This window comes from Dromaius novaehollandiae, chromosome 29, assembly GCF_036370855.1.
Source record: "Dromaius novaehollandiae isolate bDroNov1 chromosome 29, bDroNov1.hap1, whole genome shotgun sequence".
NCBI lineage: Eukaryota > Metazoa > Chordata > Aves > Casuariiformes > Dromaiidae > Dromaius > Dromaius novaehollandiae.
Window position 1 is genome coordinate 663423 of NC_088126.1, and position 16909 is coordinate 680331.

General features: G+C 69.9%; 1 protein-coding gene across 1 annotated transcript; it reads left to right on the forward strand.

The window, feature by feature from the left end:
* Positions 1–411: 411 nt before the first annotated feature.
* Positions 412–16859, forward strand: CRTC2 (CREB regulated transcription coactivator 2). Its single transcript, XM_064498824.1, has 14 exons — positions 412–635; positions 5989–6090; positions 6541–6657; positions 6903–6964; positions 9848–9916; positions 11888–11991; positions 12310–12339; positions 12715–12794; positions 13143–13192; positions 13370–13614; positions 14131–14579; positions 15143–15451; positions 15590–15764; positions 16029–16859. Exons 1-14 carry the CDS (start codon positions 459–461, stop codon positions 16235–16237), a joined length of 2178 nt encoding a protein of 725 aa, XP_064354894.1. The 5' UTR covers positions 412–458; the 3' UTR covers positions 16238–16859.
* The last annotated feature ends 50 nt before the right edge of the window (positions 16860–16909 follow it).

Below are 16909 nucleotides of genomic sequence, written 5' to 3' on the forward strand. Positions count from 1 at the left end.
TTTGCCCCCCGCCTTGCAGTGTGAAATATTGAAGTATTACCCCCCCCCGTGCTTTTACCCCTCCCCCAGGTTTGCCCCCCTCAGTCTCACCCCCCTGCAATATTACCCCCCCCTCGGGGTCCCCCCTCCCCTCGGGGTCCCCCCTCCCCTCGTGTCCCCCCCCCCCTCGTGTCCCCCCCCCCGCCGGAGGGGGAGCGCGCGGTGCACGCCGGGAGTTGTAGTCGAGGCCTCGCTCCCCACCCCGCGCAGTGCGGGGGCGCCCTCCGAGGGGGGGGCAGGGACTCCATTTCCCGCCGCCCCTTGCGCCGCCGCCGCGGGGGCTGCCGGGATCTGTAGTCCGAGCCCGCCGCGGCGCCGCGGCGCCTCCCGGCACGCGGACTACCCGCCCCAGCGTGCCCCGCGCGGCGGCGGCAGCGGCGGCGGCGGCGGCGGCGGCCGGAGCGGCCCGAGCAGGGAAGATGGCGGCGGCGGGCGCGGGGGCCGGGCCCGGGCCCGGGCCCGGTGCGGGCTCCTCGGCCGGCGCCGGCGCCTCCAACCCGCGCAAGTTCAGCGAGAAGATCGCGCTGCAGAAGCAGCGGCAGGCGGAGGAGACGGCGGCCTTCGAGGAGGTGATGATGGAGATCTGCTCCACCCGGGTGAGCAGGCACGGCCGCGGCCTCCGCCGCCGGATGCGCGGCGGGCCCGGGGGGCGGCGGGGCAGCGCCGGGGCCGCCCCCGCGGCAGTCCCGGGCCGGGGGGCGAGGGGCTGGGGCTGCCGGGGCAGCCGAGGGGGGCGCGGAGGCGACGGGGGCGGGGGGCCGCCGGGCGCCCGGGGGGGCGTAACGGGGAGCGGGGGGGCAGGGGGGTGCGGGGGGGCCGGGGGGACAGCGGAGGGCGGAGGGGCCGGGGATCCGGGGCGGCAGGTGGGGACAGAGGGGTCCAGGTGGGGACAGGGGGGACAAGGGGATCTGGGGGTCCAGGAAGGGACGGGGGTTGCAGAGGGACCAGGCACCCAGGTGGGGCCGGGGGGCTCAGGGGGTGCAGACGGGCTGGGGGTCCAGGTGGGCACAGAGGGGTGCAGAGGGGCCGGGGGTCCGGGTGGGGACAGGGGGCTCGGGGGGGTGCAGACTGAGTGGGGGTCAGGGAGGGGGGTCAGCGATGTGGAGGGGATGGGGGTAGACGGGGTGGGGGCTCAGGCAGGGCTGGGGGGGCTGCATGGGGGTGCAGGGGGCTGGGTGTTCAGGTGGGGCCCAACGGGGTGCAGGCAGGGGGGAGGTTCGCGCAGGGCTGCTGGGGGGTGAGGTTGAGATCGGGGTGCCGGGGGTGTTGCAGCGGGACAGCTGGTGCGGCGAGGCGGGGGGCAGTGGCAGTGCCCAGCGTGGCGGGCGGTGGGGCTGGAGGGGGCACCGCTCTGGGGCTCCCCCCTCAACGGTGGGCACAGTGCGGCCCCCCTCTGGGGGGTGGGAGGTGTGGAGGGGGCCAGGGGCCCCAGGGAGAGCCTTGTTCCAGCAGTGCTCGCTTCCTGGTGCCTGACCGGGCTCCGGTTCTCCTTTCCTTTCCTTTTTTTTTTTTTTTTTTTTATTTTCTTGTTCTTTATTTATTTTTTCCTTCTCTCGCTGCCGGGTTTTTCTGCACGGGTTTGCACGTGGCTCGTTCTGGCCTGTGGCTGCCGTGTGTGGGTCTTGGTGTGCACCGTGCGCGTCCTCCGTTTCCGTGCACTGAGTTCACGTCCTGGTGATCGGACGGAAAAAGCGACTCTTGCTGCCTGTGGCGCCCGTGTGACTCAGGGCTTGGCAGGTTGGCGAGGACTCTCGCTGGCGCTCGTCTTCCCACCGCTCTGGGGGCGAGGAGGGGTCCCCACACCCCTGGCTGCGGGATGCGCGGTTGCCTCCCGGTGCCGGCTGCGCCCCCCGGGTCCCGGTGGGCTCCGGGCGCTGGGAGGGCCCTTGCTTGGGAACACGGTTTCCGAGTCAGAAGTCCTGGTAGCAGCGCTGCCGCTTGGAAGTCGCCTCTGCCGAGTGATCGTCCCCTGGCTCCGGTCTTGGGAGGCTTCTCCGCGAGCACCGGGGATTCTCGGTGTGCTGGGAGCCTTGGGCTGAGCACCGCGATAGTCTCTCCTGCCTGGGAGATCCATAGGACCGTGCAGCTGGCTCCCACGGGAAGTGGCGGAAGCTTCATCCCCAGAGACACTTAAAATTAGATTGGCCAAAGCCTGAGAAAATGCAGCGTTGGGAGCGGCGCTGCTGGCGGGGCGAGCGGGGCGAGCGGGACGCGCCTGCGTCTGGTCTCCATCGGTGCCTGCCGTGGCCAAGATTTCCCCATTCGGCAGCTCCCGGGGGTGGGGAGCGAGCGTCCTTATCCCGCGCTGCCCCGGGGCTTCCCGGAACGGGGCCAAAGGGATCCGGGGAGAGGAGCCGAGCGGTGCCGCGCTTGGATGCGTGGGGACTGGCGGTGAAGAGGCCAGGGAGGTGGCCGCGGCCCTGCAAGAGCGCGGTTTCCCACGCAGGGGAAGCTCTCTGGGAGAGATGGTCGGCTCCGGTTCGTGTTTTGCTCTGCGCTGGCCCTGCGAAGTCAGCGGGGATTGTGCGAACGCTGCCAGGATTAGGATTTGGCCAGAATTCAGCTGCCGGAGACGCGGATTCTGCCAACCCCGCCTGCAGCCCGGCAGCGGGACTCTGCAGTCTCTGCCCCCGCGGCCGGGAGCGAGTGCCGTGGGCTGCTTTGGCACCTCGGGGTCCGGCGCGGTCCCGGAGCAGATGCAGGACGGGGGAGGGACGGGCTGGCGAGGGGAGAGGAATGTGCAGCGAGATCGGAAAACAAGGGAGTCGGGACACGGAGAGGCTCTCCCAGGTGACGGGGAGGCTCTCGTGTCACCCCCGGAGTTAGCGGAACGGGGAAGCCAAGTCCGCCGGGCTTTTAAAAAGAGGGTTGGATGAGAGAGCCCTTGCCGGTGCCCCGGTCCTGCGAGGCCGCAGCGCCCCGGTGACCTGGTGTCCGCGGCGCGGAGGCTGCGGCGAGGCCGGGGGGTCAGAGGAGCCGCGTGGGGAAGGTGATGAGCGCAGAGGGCGACTCGTGCTCCGGAGGCCGGTGCTGCCGGCCGCGGCTGGCGAGCGGGCTCTGGTCCCGACGTGCTGCTCTTCCCTCTGCGCCGGCATCGGCACGGGGCCTGCTCCCCGCCGGGCAGGAGGATTCCGGTAGGATATCTCGGTGGGCGGTTTCAGCCCCGCCGTCGTCGGGGCCCTCTGGTGTTCTGCGGCAGGCGGGAGCCGCGGCCTGCGCATCGCTGGTGAGTTTGGGAGTGGGCTGGAGCCTCCCACAGCGTGTTTGCACAGTAAACAGCTGGTTAATGTACAGCGAAGCTGGGGGAGAGGCGGCAGGACTGTCCTCCTTGCTAATCTCTGCCGTGGGGCTGGCCCGCCCCGGGCTCCTCGGCTCACGGAGAAGTCTGTTCCGGCCTGCGAGAGCGGCAGCCCCGGGGGCACGGGGCAGCGCGGCCGGGGGCCGTCTTCCAGCTCCCCGATGGCAGCTCGGAGGCTGTCGCCTGGGCGGCTCCTGCCCCACGCGGCGCCTCCGTCTCGGCCCTGCTGGCTGCGGGCAGGTTGCTCGGGGAGGGGATGCCGGGACTCCTGCCCGGAGGAGACGCTTCCGGCGCGCGTCGGGGCTGCTGCTCAGCTCCGCGGGCAGGAGGATCCCCTGTTCCCGCTGCCTGGGGGTAGCGGCCCCTTGGCTTTGCCCTGTGTTTCCAGGAGGAGTTTCACCGCAGCGATGGCTGCTTTCGGGCTCCCGCCGGATTCAGCCTCGTCTGGCTCCCGCAGGGACCCTGGCTTGGAGGACAGAGCAGGATCCCAGGACCTTAAGCCCCAGTGCAGCTCCTCGCTCTAATCCCGCAGTGCCAGCGCAGACAGCTGTTGACTAAATCTCCCGGTTTTTTTTTCCTGGATCTGGATTTTGCTGGTCTTAAGCTTGGGAATTTGCTATTGCAGGTTTCCAAACTGCAGCCATTTCTGAGCTGCTTTTTGTGTTTTGGCAGCTCTTTCCCCAGCGCTTGTAAGAGAGCTGATGTGCACGTTGGCGCTGGCGCTCGCCGGTGTCTGGGGCTGCCCTGGCACCTGGTAGATCTGACCAGAATGCCGATTTGTGGCGCAGGTGGCCTTGGCGGGGCCGGCTGCGGTGGCCGCCGGCGGTGGGGATCGGCAGGGCCATCCTTCCCTCTGGGATCCCCGGAGGCAGGGAACGGCCCGTCCTGTCGCGGAGGGGTCGGAGTCTGCCGGCGCCGCAGCCGGCGAGCGGAGCGGGTCGATGCGCGCCGGCTTCGGATCCCGCTGCGGGAGGAGCGCGTCTGCCGGCCGCGCTGCCCCCGCGGGGCAGGGACAGCACCCCGTGCCGCATCGCAGCGGGTGCCGGGTGCCAGCGCGGGCCGGGCTGGCCGCCGAGCCGAGGACCGTGCTGGGGCAGGGCCACGCTGCTCTGCGCCGCTCGGCTCTGCTCGGCGGCCCCGGGGCCCAGCTGCTTCCCGGGACGCGGGTTGCGGAGCGTCTTCCTGCCTCTCGCGATACGGGCGGGAGGATGAGGACGTCCGCTCCGCTCGTGGCGGTCAGCGCTCTGAGCTGCCGGGAGGCCGACCGTGGGACCCGGCGGGGCTGCGGGGGGGCGCTGGGGCAGCTGCGGGCCCTGCCTTTGGGTGGGGGACGGGTGGGGCTGGCGTGCCCCTGCCCGGGGGAGGGCTTGGCCCTGGGGGGCCGCGGACGGGCTCCTGGCTGCCAGCCGTTTGCCGCTCTGCCGGCTCCCTCCGGCGCTGGGGCGGTCCTGGACCGTGGGCCGGGGTCCGGCCCGGCGCCCTGCTGTAGGAGGGGGTGGTCGTGCGTTAACGCGTCGTTCCCGTGCTGCGGGGTTTCTTCCAGGCAGGAGCAGGCCGGGCGCTCGGGGGGAGGGTGCTGCCGGGCGCGGGGTGCCGAGGCTCGGTTATCTCCCGCCTGTGGTTTGCAGCGACTCCTGCCCTCGCTCTCCTCCGGCCTGGCCTTGAGCGGGGCCGGGCGGCCGGGGCAGCCCCAGCCCCGCAGGGCTCCGAGGAGCACGCCGACCCGCTGCTTCGCCTGGGCCCTGCCGCGTCTCGAGCCAAAGCCCCGGCGTCGGCGCGGAGCCCAGCGCTGCCTCGGGGGGTGCCGAGCTCTCCCCTCGCCGTGGCACCGGGCCGCCGGCGCGGCCAAGCCCCAGCCCTGGCGGGGCCGGAGCCTCCGGCTGCCCCGGGCCCCGCGTGCCCCAGCCCGAAGGCCGGTGGGTTATCTCTGAGCCCCGGGCTGCTGCCCGGAGCGCTCCGGGACGCCGTGTTTATTCCCTCCGCCGACGCGTTGTCGCCGTCCAGTCTCGGGGGCCTTTCCCGGGGAGGCAGACGCCGTCCCGCGGGGCCGGCTGCCACCCTGCCGTGGCTGCGCCGGGGACGCGGGCACCTCGCCGAAGCGGGGCTGAGCTCAGGCTCTGGTCTGGAGACTTCCTGGAGACGCGGGCGCTGCAGCGTGTGGGTGATCTGTGGCTTTCCCTGCTCTGGCCTCCTCAAACGAGCTGGGGCTCGGTGTCTTGCTTAGGTTTTGGCTTGTCTGAATCTCCCTGCCCTGCACCCACGAGAGAGGAAAGTCCCTTGTAGGGCCCTGCTCTGCGTTAAATGGCTTTGACGTGGAGAGGCCCTAAAGTCAGTGCTGCAGGTCTCAGACCACAGCGAGGAGGCCGGCAGGTCCCTCCTTGCCCCGCTCCCGCGCGTCTCGGGGCTGGATGAGGACGTGAGTGCGGGTTGTGAGGTCAGGAGGGTCCGACGTGCCGGGGCCAGGGACCGGCTCCGGGTCCTGGCAGCGAGGGCTGCGGGTCGCCGCCTCCCTTGGATTCGGGGTGCGGACGCATCTCGGGCGTGAAGCACCCGTTCAGAGGAGCCCCAGTGCCTCGGCCTCCCTCGCCTGCGGGGCGCTTGGCCCGCGTTGCTCGGCCTCTCTGACTCGCCTCCTCTTCCTCCCGGCCCAGCTGCAGGCGCAGAAGCTGAGGCTGGCTCACAGCCGCGGACCCTACTACAGCGGCTCGCTGCCCAACGTCAACCAGATCGGCAGCGGCGTCTCCGAGTTCCAGGTGAGCAGCGCCCGCTCCTCCGGCTGCGGGCTCGGGGGCCGCCCCCACCGGGGCCAAGGCGCTGGGCGACGCGGAGAGGAGGGCGGCTACGCTTCGGGCCTTGTCCTGCGCCGGAGGGTGGGGGGTCGGGCACTGCCGGCTCAGCGTGGGCCGTGGTGGGTCCGTGGTGCAGGCTGCCGTTGGGGGCAGATGGGGGGCAAGTGGATGTTCCCTTGTAATCCCCTTCCCTGGCCCTGCTCCAGCACTGCCAGCCTGTTCAGCACGCACTGACCCTTCCCGGGGTCTGCCCGGGAAGGGCACACCATCACGTCCTGCCACCGTCACGTCCAGCGTGACCCACGGGCTGCAATGGGGTGGTTTCAGGGACCTTGAGGTGGCCCTGGGGTCCGTTCCCGCTGCTTCAGGCAGGCAGTCCGTTCACCCCCAGTGTCTCCTCTCCCGTCTCCGCAGGGCCCTTTGCACTCGCCGCTGGACTCCACGCGCAGCACCCGGCACCACGGCCTGGTGGAGCGAGTGCAGCGGGATCCACGCCGGATGATGTCCCCCCTTCGACGATACGTGCGCCAGATATCCTTTAGCAGCGCCTGCCCCTTCCCGCTCCGGCCGCGCGGGCAGACGCCCCTCTCCCGCTGCCGGGGCTGCTGCCCTGATCCCAGGGCCCGTCTCTTTGGGATTAGAGAGCATTAGCAAAGCGCGGTGCTCTGGCCCATCTGCAGAGTTGCGTTAGCTGCTGTTGCAGTCCTGCACGCTGCCCTCCGTCTCCGCAGCTTCTGCTCGGCAACTCTCTGTTTGGCCCTTAACACGCTTTTCACATCGACAGCTCTCCCTACGGACCGACCTACCTGTCACCTCCGCCAGAGCCCAGCTGGAGGAGGTAAAGACCCCGTGTTTCCTCTCGTGCTGGCTCTCGGCGCACAGGCTGCCAGGTGCCAGTCTGCAGCCCTCTCCCTCCCGTGCTGGCAGGGCTGCTGGCGCTGGAGCCTGCGGCCTGCTCTGTGTTAAAGAGCACTGAAAGTTTGGAAACAGACGGGCTGGCAGAAGCCCAGTTTGGGAGGGTCCCTTGTAGCAGGCAGACACTCTTAGCACGTTACATCCCTTGGAGGAGGATTTACCCAGCTTCCCCTGCCAGTCCATGAAGGAGAAACTGGGCACAGGGGGCAGAAAGAAATGCTGAGATGCAGAGAGCGAGTCTGGAGAGCCAGACTGATCCCTCTCCTGTAATTTCAGGTGTTCCCCACACCTGTTCCGGGTACAACACTCTGCCACACAGACGAGTGTTTTTTAAGGCAGAATGATTTTTTTGCTCCTAAAGCCGGCTCTGGCACGTGCAACAGCATCGGCCTGCCCCGGCTGCTGTGACAGCGACGGCTCTTGGAAGAGGGATCCTGTCCGGGGTGAATCACCGGGCGGCTGAATTCCCGAGTGCTCTGGCCCTTGGCCCTGGGAGCAGGGCGAGGACCAGGACGGCCAAACCCGGGTCACCCTGCGGATGGGGCCAGGCCCAAGGTTGCCCCGAGTGTCCTCTGGCACCCATCCCGGTCGGGGACACACACACATCCCTCTGAGCTGCAGCTCCAGAGCGGGACGCCTTCGGGGCTCTGTTCGGGGTGGCTCAGTGCTCTCAGGTCGCTCCGGGGCTGTTTTCAAGGCTGCCCTTCCTCTGACGTGCTGTGCGTAGCAGAGCTCTCCTTCGCAGACCCGAGGACCTTTCTCCCCAGGTGACCGGCTCCTCCCAGGTCCGCGAGGAGCTGCCGGTGCTCCTGCCAAGGGAAGCCCGTGCCAGCGCCCCGGCTCAGCCCCTGGTGCAGCCGGGCCACCTTCTCGGCCTGCCGGGAGCCCGAGCGAGCTGTGCAGTCTCTCCTCTCCGGCGTGGGGTTGGCCTGTGATTGCCGGTCCCAGGTGGCAGGTCGGGGTTGTGCTGTGCTGTCCGGTGGCGTGCAGGGCTCTGGAGCCTGGAGGTTAATGCTGTGTCTTGCACTTTGCCCCCTCGGTGAGCTTCAGCGCAGGTCGGTGCAGAGTGCGAGGGCCGTGGCCTCGTCTCCCGGCACAGCCCCCCGTGGCGTCCAAGTCCAGCTGACAGGTGCCCTCTCTGCGGTCCTTTCTAACCTTCCAGGGCGAGGCCTTTGCTGCTCTTTCCCAAAAGAGGAAGGTGATTTCAAAATCAGCCCACCCCATCCCCAGCCCTGGGTCCATCACTCAGGACAAGCGCAGCGGCCTCCTTGCAGGGGCCGGCTTGGGCTCGGGCTCCGGGGCGTGGTGCCTTTGCTGCCCTGGGGTCTCTCCCGGCCGGGCGGACGTTGCTGGGGGCTGTGCCGGGGAGCAGAGCACGCGGGGAGCTGCGCGCCCGTCCCGGCTCTGGCACCCGGCTCCGTGGGCAGCTCGTGGCAGGGATTCCTCCCAGGCGGCCCTTGGAGCCGTCTGCGCTTGCTGCGTGGGGGCGAGTTCGTCCATCGCGGGGGTCGGTTTAACTCACGCTGAGCCACCGCTGCCCGTGCTGCCTGCGGTGGCTGCGGCCTGGTGCCACTCTCCGGGAACATCCCTGCCTACGTGGCACAGCCCTGGCTTTACTTCCTCGCTCGGTGTCCCCCAGCGTGTCCCCCCACGCTGCCAGCATGTTCCTACTCAGGTGTGGAAGGTCGGCTGCGCCCCCAGCCCTGCCCCGGCTCCCTTCGGCGTGCCCGCCCCGTGCAGTGCAGCGTGGGGCTGCCCCGGCAGAGCTGGCGGGGGCACGGGCACCCCGAGAACGGAGCAGCCCCTTTGCGGCCCTGCTTTGTCCTGGGACGGGCTCCCCAGGAGCATCGCGCTGCAGATCCTGCTGCGGGCTCCTCACCCCAGGCTCGGTGGGCTTTCTTCCTCTTCCAAACCGTGGCCTTTGGTTCCTTCTGCACGATCAGTCCCTTTGGCCTCTCACCTGACCCCCCATCAAATTCCCTCGGCATCTGCCTCTGCTCCCAGCTGAGGAGGGGGGGGGAGGGGACGGGGAAGCAGGGAGTCCTGTGAAAGTCCTGGGATGGAGCTGGCTCCATCTCCTTTCTTTGGGTCTGCGGTGTTCCCCAGCTCTCTCCAGCACTGGCTCTTGAGGTTCAGGCGCGCGTTGCACTCGATACCAGCTGTTTCTGGCAGCCCGCGCAGGGGCAGGGGCTCAGCGTTGCTTCCCCGGTGCGCTGGGGAGGGCACGGCGTGATCCCGCGCTCCGGGAGCAGAGATGCCTGCCCAGTCCGCGCGGGGCTGCTGGGGGGAAGGTGGTCTCCAGCCCACGGGCTCCTCTGCCCTGGAGAAGGGTCGGGGACGGAGGCCCTCCAGCTGGGCATCCCCAGTCACAGAATTGATTGTTTTGGTAATTTGGGGTTTTTCGTGTGAAAGGATCTCTCCTGCATCTTCCTCCTGGGAGCTGCAAGTCATAAATAAATGGCTGTGACACTGCAGCCACCTTCTTGGGCAGCGCAGCTGGGTCCCCGTGGTCACGCTGCCCGTTGCTGCTCGACTTGGAGTGTTGGCCGAGTTGGGAGGAGGGTGAGGATACCTCGGATCAGCCCTGGCCCCGTGCCGAAGGGACGTTCCCAAGGCCAGCGGAGGTGCCCCGGCTTGCGTCTCCCAAAGCTTGTCCGTGCGAGGCAGCCTGCCTGCCTCCTCCCGCTGCCCTCGGCCTCCCCGTCCCTGCCACGAGCCCTCCCTCCCCGCGGCCCTGGTGGGGCAGTGACACCCTTCTCCCCGTCCCTTGCCCCCCCAAGTAACCCTGCTGTTTTTTGTTACAAAGGACCATGCCCTGGGGTAACTTTCCTATGGAGAAAGGACATTTGTTTAGGCTGCCGTCGGCTCTGAACAGGTGAATGATTTTTGATTCCATTTTCTCTCTCTCCCTGTCTCTAAGCCAGGCTCCAGGCCTTCCCCAAGACCCCCAGGGTGGGCACAGCCCTGGCTCTGGCAGCTCTGGTCTCCCAGGAGAGGGGAAGGGGTCTCTGGGCTGCCCCGTCAGCCGAATGGGGCACCCCAGGGAGAAGGTCCGGTCCTGTCCTGCCCGTCCCGCAGCGTCCCTGAGCTCCCCGAGGAGCACGGCTGCCACAGGCCATCTCTGGGGGCGCGGGGCTCCTGGACCCAGCGCAGGGTATCCCGCGGGTGCAGCAGGGCCCTGTGCAGCGGAAGTTGGTCCGGGACTGGCTCGGCATCGCCCCAGGGTCTCCCCGGAGCCCTGGCTCTGTACTGGCTCCTGCCATGGTGAACTGGCTCACGGTGCTGTGGCCGTTTGGTTCATCCCTGCCCTCGATCCTTGCATGGAGCAGAGCCGGCGCCGTGGTGGGGAGCCAGTGCAGCCCCGGGGCTCCCCGGGATGCGGCCTGATCCCCAGCAAGGTGGAAAGAGCAGCGGGTTCTCGGCGGGGCCTGAGCCCTTGGCCGTGGGTGGGTTTGGGCGCAGGGAGGAGGCTGTGGGGGTGCTCTCCTGCCTCACCGGGCCATCGTGGCTAGGGCCATCGTGGCTAGGGCCCCTAGGCCAGCTCCCATCGGGTACGAGCACTGGGCTTGGGCCCTGGCACAGGCCCTCGTCTGGCCTGGGGACCGCTCTTCTGCGGGGCACAGTGGGGTTTTGGCAGGGCGAGTTCAGGCTCAGGGCCAGCGCACGTGGAGGTAGCGATGCTGCTGCGCCCGCCGGCCCTGCCTGGGGCGCCTGGCGTGGGGGGCGCGCGGAGCAGCCCCCGCCCCGTCTCCGTGTGGTCCATCCGGCCTGGGGCTCGGCAGTGCCGGCACCCGGCGGGACTTGCCAGGGCTCAGCGCTGGCACCGGGGTCCTCGCTGCTCCGTGCGTCCCGCGCGCGTTCGCTGGCTCCCAGGCCGGGCCCCGCGCGGGAGGGGGCTGTCTCCCGTGGGCGGCGGGGGGGCTTCCTGCCTCCGAGCCGCCTCAGCTGCGCCGCAGCTGAACAATATCCCCCTTGTGCCGTCCCGGGACGCGTCACTAGCTCGAGCAGCCTTTTCCCAGCCCCTCCCCGCACTCATCCGCTTCAGACCAACTAATTGGGAACACAATGGCTGTGATATCCCGGGGCCCTCTGCCCCCAGCCGCTCCGGGGCCCCGGGGAACAAAAGGGTCCCGGGGAGCCCCCGGGCCCTGCGCCAGGAGGAGGTGAGGGCTGCAGGCCTGGCGCTGCAGCGGGCCGAGCCGCCCCCGCACGTGGCTGTGCAGCAGCCTTCCCTCGGAGCGGACGGGTCCAGCGGGCACCTCGGGCTGGAGCAAACCCGCTGCCTGGAAGCGTGGCGCGATGGGCCGGGATGCCTTCACGGCACGCCGGGCACTTAGAGCATCCTGCGGGAAGGAGGGGTTGGCAGAGGGGACGGGGTTCAGAGCCCGTGTAGCAACTTGGCATCTGCCTCTCAGCAGCTCCCGGCACTGCACAGACTTGTGCCGGGCCCTGGGCGCTGCAAGCGCTGGACGTGAGGTAGTTTCAGAGGGCTTTGAAAGAGACAGTTGTTCCTCTAGCAAAACCCCCCGCTCCCCCGTGCTCGCCTTCCCTTCCTCCCCTGCTCTTCCCCTTTGTGAACACCCAGCTGGAGCCTGGCCCATGCCAAGCTCGGTCCCCAGCCCTGCCTGCGGCTCCCCGCTCTCCTCCTGGCCACGCTATCGCCCACCGTCCCGGGGCCGGTCCTGACCGTGCGCAGCTTCCCCGGGCTGTCACGATGCTGCACTGCAGCGGGGGCTGCGAACTGGGGACGGGGGCTGCGTCCTCGCTGCGCCGCGTGCTGGGGCTTCCCGATGCACGAGCCGCATCCCGGGGCCCAGCTGACCGGCTCCTTCTCTTTTGCAATTAGAACAAATTCTGATTCTGCGCTGCACACGAGCGTGATGAATCCCAACCCCCAGGACGCGTACCTGGGCCCCGCGCAGGGCGCCCCGCCGCCCAGCCGCAGGAGTGGTGAGTAGCCCCTTGCCGCGGGGCCGCTGGCCTTTGGCACCCGCCTTCCCCAGCGGGTCCCACGCCGCGCCTCGCCTCGGCCCTGCTGCCTCGGGGCCCTGCGCCCCGTCGGCCCGGCCCTGCGGTGCCCGTGGCTGCACCAGGAGGCTTCACGGCGGGTGGCAAGCACGTGGAGTCCCAGCCGAGAGCACCCCGAATTTCCCTGTGCCCTCTCGTGCCCGTCTGCGGGGGTCACGTGGCGGCCCCCTTCCTGCCTTTGCTCCTGGCCGATGTCCGAGGCCCCATGTGCTGCTGCTAACATCGACCGCTCTCTTGCAGGTTTTCTGGACGGGAACACAGACAGCAAAGGTAAATGTCTGCCCGTGGCCACCTCACCTGAGAGTCCTCGGCTGGGCGCTGAGCCGTGGGAGCCCGTGGCCAGCACAAATCCATCCCCCCCGCTGCAGTCCGCAAAGGGCGGTTGGATTGGGCCGGGCAGATGCCGAAGGGTGGGATGCGGGAGGCAGCGCCCGGTTCCCCGCAGGACCAGGGCCGTGGGGGTTCCCGCTGCCCGGCAGCGCAGAGCGGACAGATCCCTCTGGGGTCTGTGATGCCCCTCCACTGGCAGCCGCGGTCTGGTGTCCCCAGGTCGGCTGTGCTGGACACGGTTACTGCCCCGGGAAGGACCCGGGGCAGGGTTTGCTCTGCCCGCACCACACTCATCCTCTCTTCCCTCCTCCCCAGTGTTTCTTTTCCAAGTGCCTCCCATCGAAGAGAACTTCGACGACAACAAGCATTCACTGAAGCCCTGGGACACCAAGAAGGTGAGTGCCGAGCTGCAGCGAGCCCTGCGCTGCGTGCCGGGCGGTGGCGGGGCGGCCGCGCGGGAGCAGGGGCCGGGCGGGCTGCGAGGGGTCTCTGGGGTGGGCGCGTGCTGCTCTCCACCACCTGGAGACCATCGGGGAGGCAGGGCAGGAAGGTCCTTGAGGAAGTCACCAACGCATCCCCCTGCCCCGCGGCCCGCTCGCGCTGAGGCTGCCGGCTTCCTGCCTCTGGAGCGTTGCGACACCAGGGCACTCAATCTCCTTCCTGCCCTCAAACCACTGCTGGTCTGGAGGGGAGCGGAGATAAACATCCTGGCCTCGGTTCACTCCTCCTCTTTGATTTCCCAGCTCTCGTCATCCTCAGCCCGTCCACGGTCCTGCGAAGTCCCCGGGATCCAGTAAGTCCTGGGCTGGGCTCGGCGGCAGGCTCTGCTCTCGGGGGGCGGCTGATCAGCGGACGGTTGCAGAACTGGGCTGAGCCCGGGGGACCGAGCTGCCGGCTGCCTGCTCTGGGGGATGCTGGAGAAGGCAGCGGTGCTCCCACACTGAGCGGCTCGTCTCTCTCTTTCTCCCAGTATATTTCCGTCCCCAGATCAGCCTGCCAACGTCCCCCTGATCCCCTCGGCCCTGAACACGGGCGGCTCCCTCCCCGACCTCACCAACTTGCACTTCCCCTCCCCGCTGCCCACTCCCCTCGACCCGGATGAGACTGCCTACCCCAGCCTCAGCGGGGGGAACAGCACCAGCAACCTGGCCAACACCATGACGCACCTGGGCATCAGCAGCAGCATGGGACTGGGGACAGGCTACGACTCGCCAGGTGAGGCTGCCCGCTGCCCCGTCCTCCTGGGGCCGGGAGATGCCAGAGCCGGAGTCCCGACGCGGGGAGGTCCAGGGCTGAGCGCTTCCCAGCTTGGTGGCTGGGACCAGCTGCCGGGACGCGCGGGGCTGGTGCGGGGAGCCGAGAGAGGCTTCAGGCCAGGGGAGACGGGAACAGCCGGCCAATCTCCCTGGGGGGGATGCGGGATCACAGCCCCGCGCGGGAGCCCGCAGCCCGCTCCGCTCCCGCCCCAGTGCTCTCCGCTCGCCGAGGACGCGGTGCCTGCGGCGCCTCGCTGGGCCGAGCCGGGAGCCGTCCTGTGCCAAAGCCGGTTCATTTCTGGGGTGCGTGTGTGTTTCTGTTGCTGTCTCCATCGTTTTGGTCTCCTCCGTCACCTTCCATCCCATCCAGGGCAGACGGGGAGCCCCAGCCTGGCCCAGCCCGGGGAGGACAAAGCCTGGGGCGTGTGGTGTTTCCGTGGGTAACGGTGGTGTCTCTTCTTTTTTGTCCCCACAGGACTTACCTCACCTATGCAGAGCTCCCTGAGTAACCCGTCCTTGCAGTCCTCGCTTAGCAACCCCAACCTGCAGGCCTCCCTGCGAAGCCCCTCGCTCCAGTCCTCCCTTAGCAACCCCTCGCTGCAGTCCTCGCAAAGCAGCTCCTCCATCCCCTCGTCGCTCTCCAACCAGTCCCTGCCCTCCTCGCTCTCCTCCTCGCTCAGCAACCCGTCCCTCCCCACGTCCCCCCGCAGCCAGTCCATGCAGTCCTCCCCCAGCAACCCCAGCCTGCCGTCCGGCTTTAGCGGCTCCTCCTACCCCCCCATGGTGCAGGCGTCCATAAACACCTCGCCCCGCCGACGGGTCCCGCTCAGCCCCCTCACCCTCCCAATGGGTGGCGACTCCAGAAGGCAGCACCCCAAACAGTTCTCACCAACAATGTCACCCACATTGTCCTCCATCACCCAGGTATGCATGATCCATCGCCCGCGCCGGCCCCCGCGCCGCGCGCTCGGCTCCGTCTCCTCCTTGAGTTCTTTCTGTTGTGTCGTTTCCATCCTCATCTCAGCCCCATGCCAGGGAATCCCGTCCCCCCCGCCCCGGGGCGGGAAGGGAGCCAGGCAGGGCCCTGGCCCCGCAGAGGGGCTCCGCGGGGGCTTGCCCGGGCCGTGCCCCGGGGTCCCTCGCTGGAGGGGGCCCCGGCCCGCGGCGGGTGCTGGCAGTGGCAGGGCTGGGTGCAGGGGCTGCTCGGGGGGGGGGGTAGGGGCCGGGCTGGCAGGTCTCGGTGCCCGGTGCCGTCTCCCGGGCGGTATTTGGGGGAGTCCCGGCCCCGCGACGGTCTCCTGAGCCCGCGCCGGTGCTGGCTCGTGCCCTCCCTGCTCCGGCGGCGATGGCGTGCTGCAGCGCGGAGGGCCCCGCCGGCCGGCCGGGGGAGCGGGTCCCACGATGCGGCACGGCCTGAGCGGGGGGGCCGGGTGCCGCCGGGCCCCGGCGCGGGCGCCAGCTAACGCCGGGCTCTGCTCTGTCCGCAGGGCGTGCCCCTGGACACCAGCAAGCTGCCGGCCGACCAGCGGCTCCCGCCGTACTCCTACAGCCAGCCGGGCCTGCTCCTGCAGTCGCACCCGCAGCAGAGCCCGAAGCCCCTGCCCCAGGCGGTGCAGAGCCCGCCGCAGCCCGCGCTGCCCCCCGCCCCGCCGGCGCGGCCGCCCCCGCAGCCCTCGCAGCAGCCCGGGCCGCCGAGCGCGGCCCCGCAGCGCCCCTACGCCTCGCCGTACCAGCCTAACGCCTCCCTGCAGCCGCAGCAGCTCGCCCAGCCCCTGAGCGACTTCGGCCTGGGCAGCGTGAGTGCTCCCGGGGCGGCGGGGCCGGGGGCGGCGGCGGGGCCGGGGGTGCCGCACCGGCTCCCGGGGAGGGACCGGGCTGCGGCCGGGCTGCTCGCGCTGGTGCCCGAGTAACGGCGCGACCCGTCTCTCCTGCAGTTCGACCAGTTCGGCATGGGGGAAAGCCCCACGGGCAACAGCAGCCCCTTCCCCGAGGACCTGGGTGCCTTAAACTACCACCAGGCAGACAGCGCCTACGACCCCCACGTCCTGAACCGGCAGAACCTGAGCAACTGCAGCCGCCACGGCCCCATCCCCAACATCATCCTCACAGGTGGGTGCGGCGGGGCCCAGGCTGGGCCGCGGCGGGGGCGGCACCTCCCGCTCCAGGGCGTCGCGACGGCGGTTCTGCCGCCGCCTGCAGCACTTGCGTCGACCCGGAGCGCCCCGTGGGGGGGATGGGGAGCCAGACGGGGCCCCGGGGGTCTTCCGGTGCCCGGGGGGGGGGGGGGGGAGGGCGCAGGACGGCACCGAGGGGCGGCGGGAGCCCGCGGGAGCCGCGGTGCCTCCTGGGTCCTGACCCCCTCGCCGTCCCCAGGGGACTCCCCGCCCGGCATCTCCAAGGAGATCGCGACGGCGCTGGCCGGGGTGCCCGGCTTCGAGGTGGACACGTCGGCCCTGGGCCTGGAGGAGGATCTCAAAATCGAACCACTCACCCTGGACGGACTGAACATGCTGAGCGACCCCTACGCGCTGCTCACGGACCCGGCCGTGGAGGACTCCTTCCGCACGGACCGGCTGCAGTGAGGGGCGCCGAGGAGGGACTCCGCGAGCGTCGCAAACAAGCCCGACTTCCAGCCCGCCCGCCGCCCCGGGGGCTGCGCCAGCCCACCGCCCTCCTTCCCTCTCCCCCCCCTTTACTTTTGTTTCCATACGGTAAAACACCCCGGGCGAGAGCGGCCGGCGGCCGCCGCGGCCCCTCCGCGCGGACTCGGGGCGCAGCGGGGAGGAGCGCCGGGGGCTCTTCCCTGTACATAACTCCCGTAGCTAGAGCCCCCCTCGCGCCGCCGGGGGGGGGGGGGGGGGCTGCTTCTCTTCTGTTCCGTTTTTTCCGGCTAATCATCATGTTTAAAGAGAAATCCCTCCCCGTGCCCCCGCTACGCCGCCTGTACCCGCCGTATGCTACCGCGCCGCCGGGGGCCCCGCTCGGGGCGCGGGCCCTGTATAAAAGCACTTGTAACTTTGATCCCTCGTCTGTGGTGAGGCCGCGTCCGCGCCGGGGGGGGACGACGACGGGGACGGGGACGCCCGGGGCGCCGGGCCCCCCCTCGCCCCGCGGCCTCCCGGCTGCGGAGCAGGAGAAAGCCAGAGTGATTTATTATTATTATTATTATTTTTTAAAATATATTCTATGTTGATTAAAGCCCTCCCTGTGCGTCGGTGCGTGGCTGATTCGGGGGGGCTGCGGCTCCCCCTCCC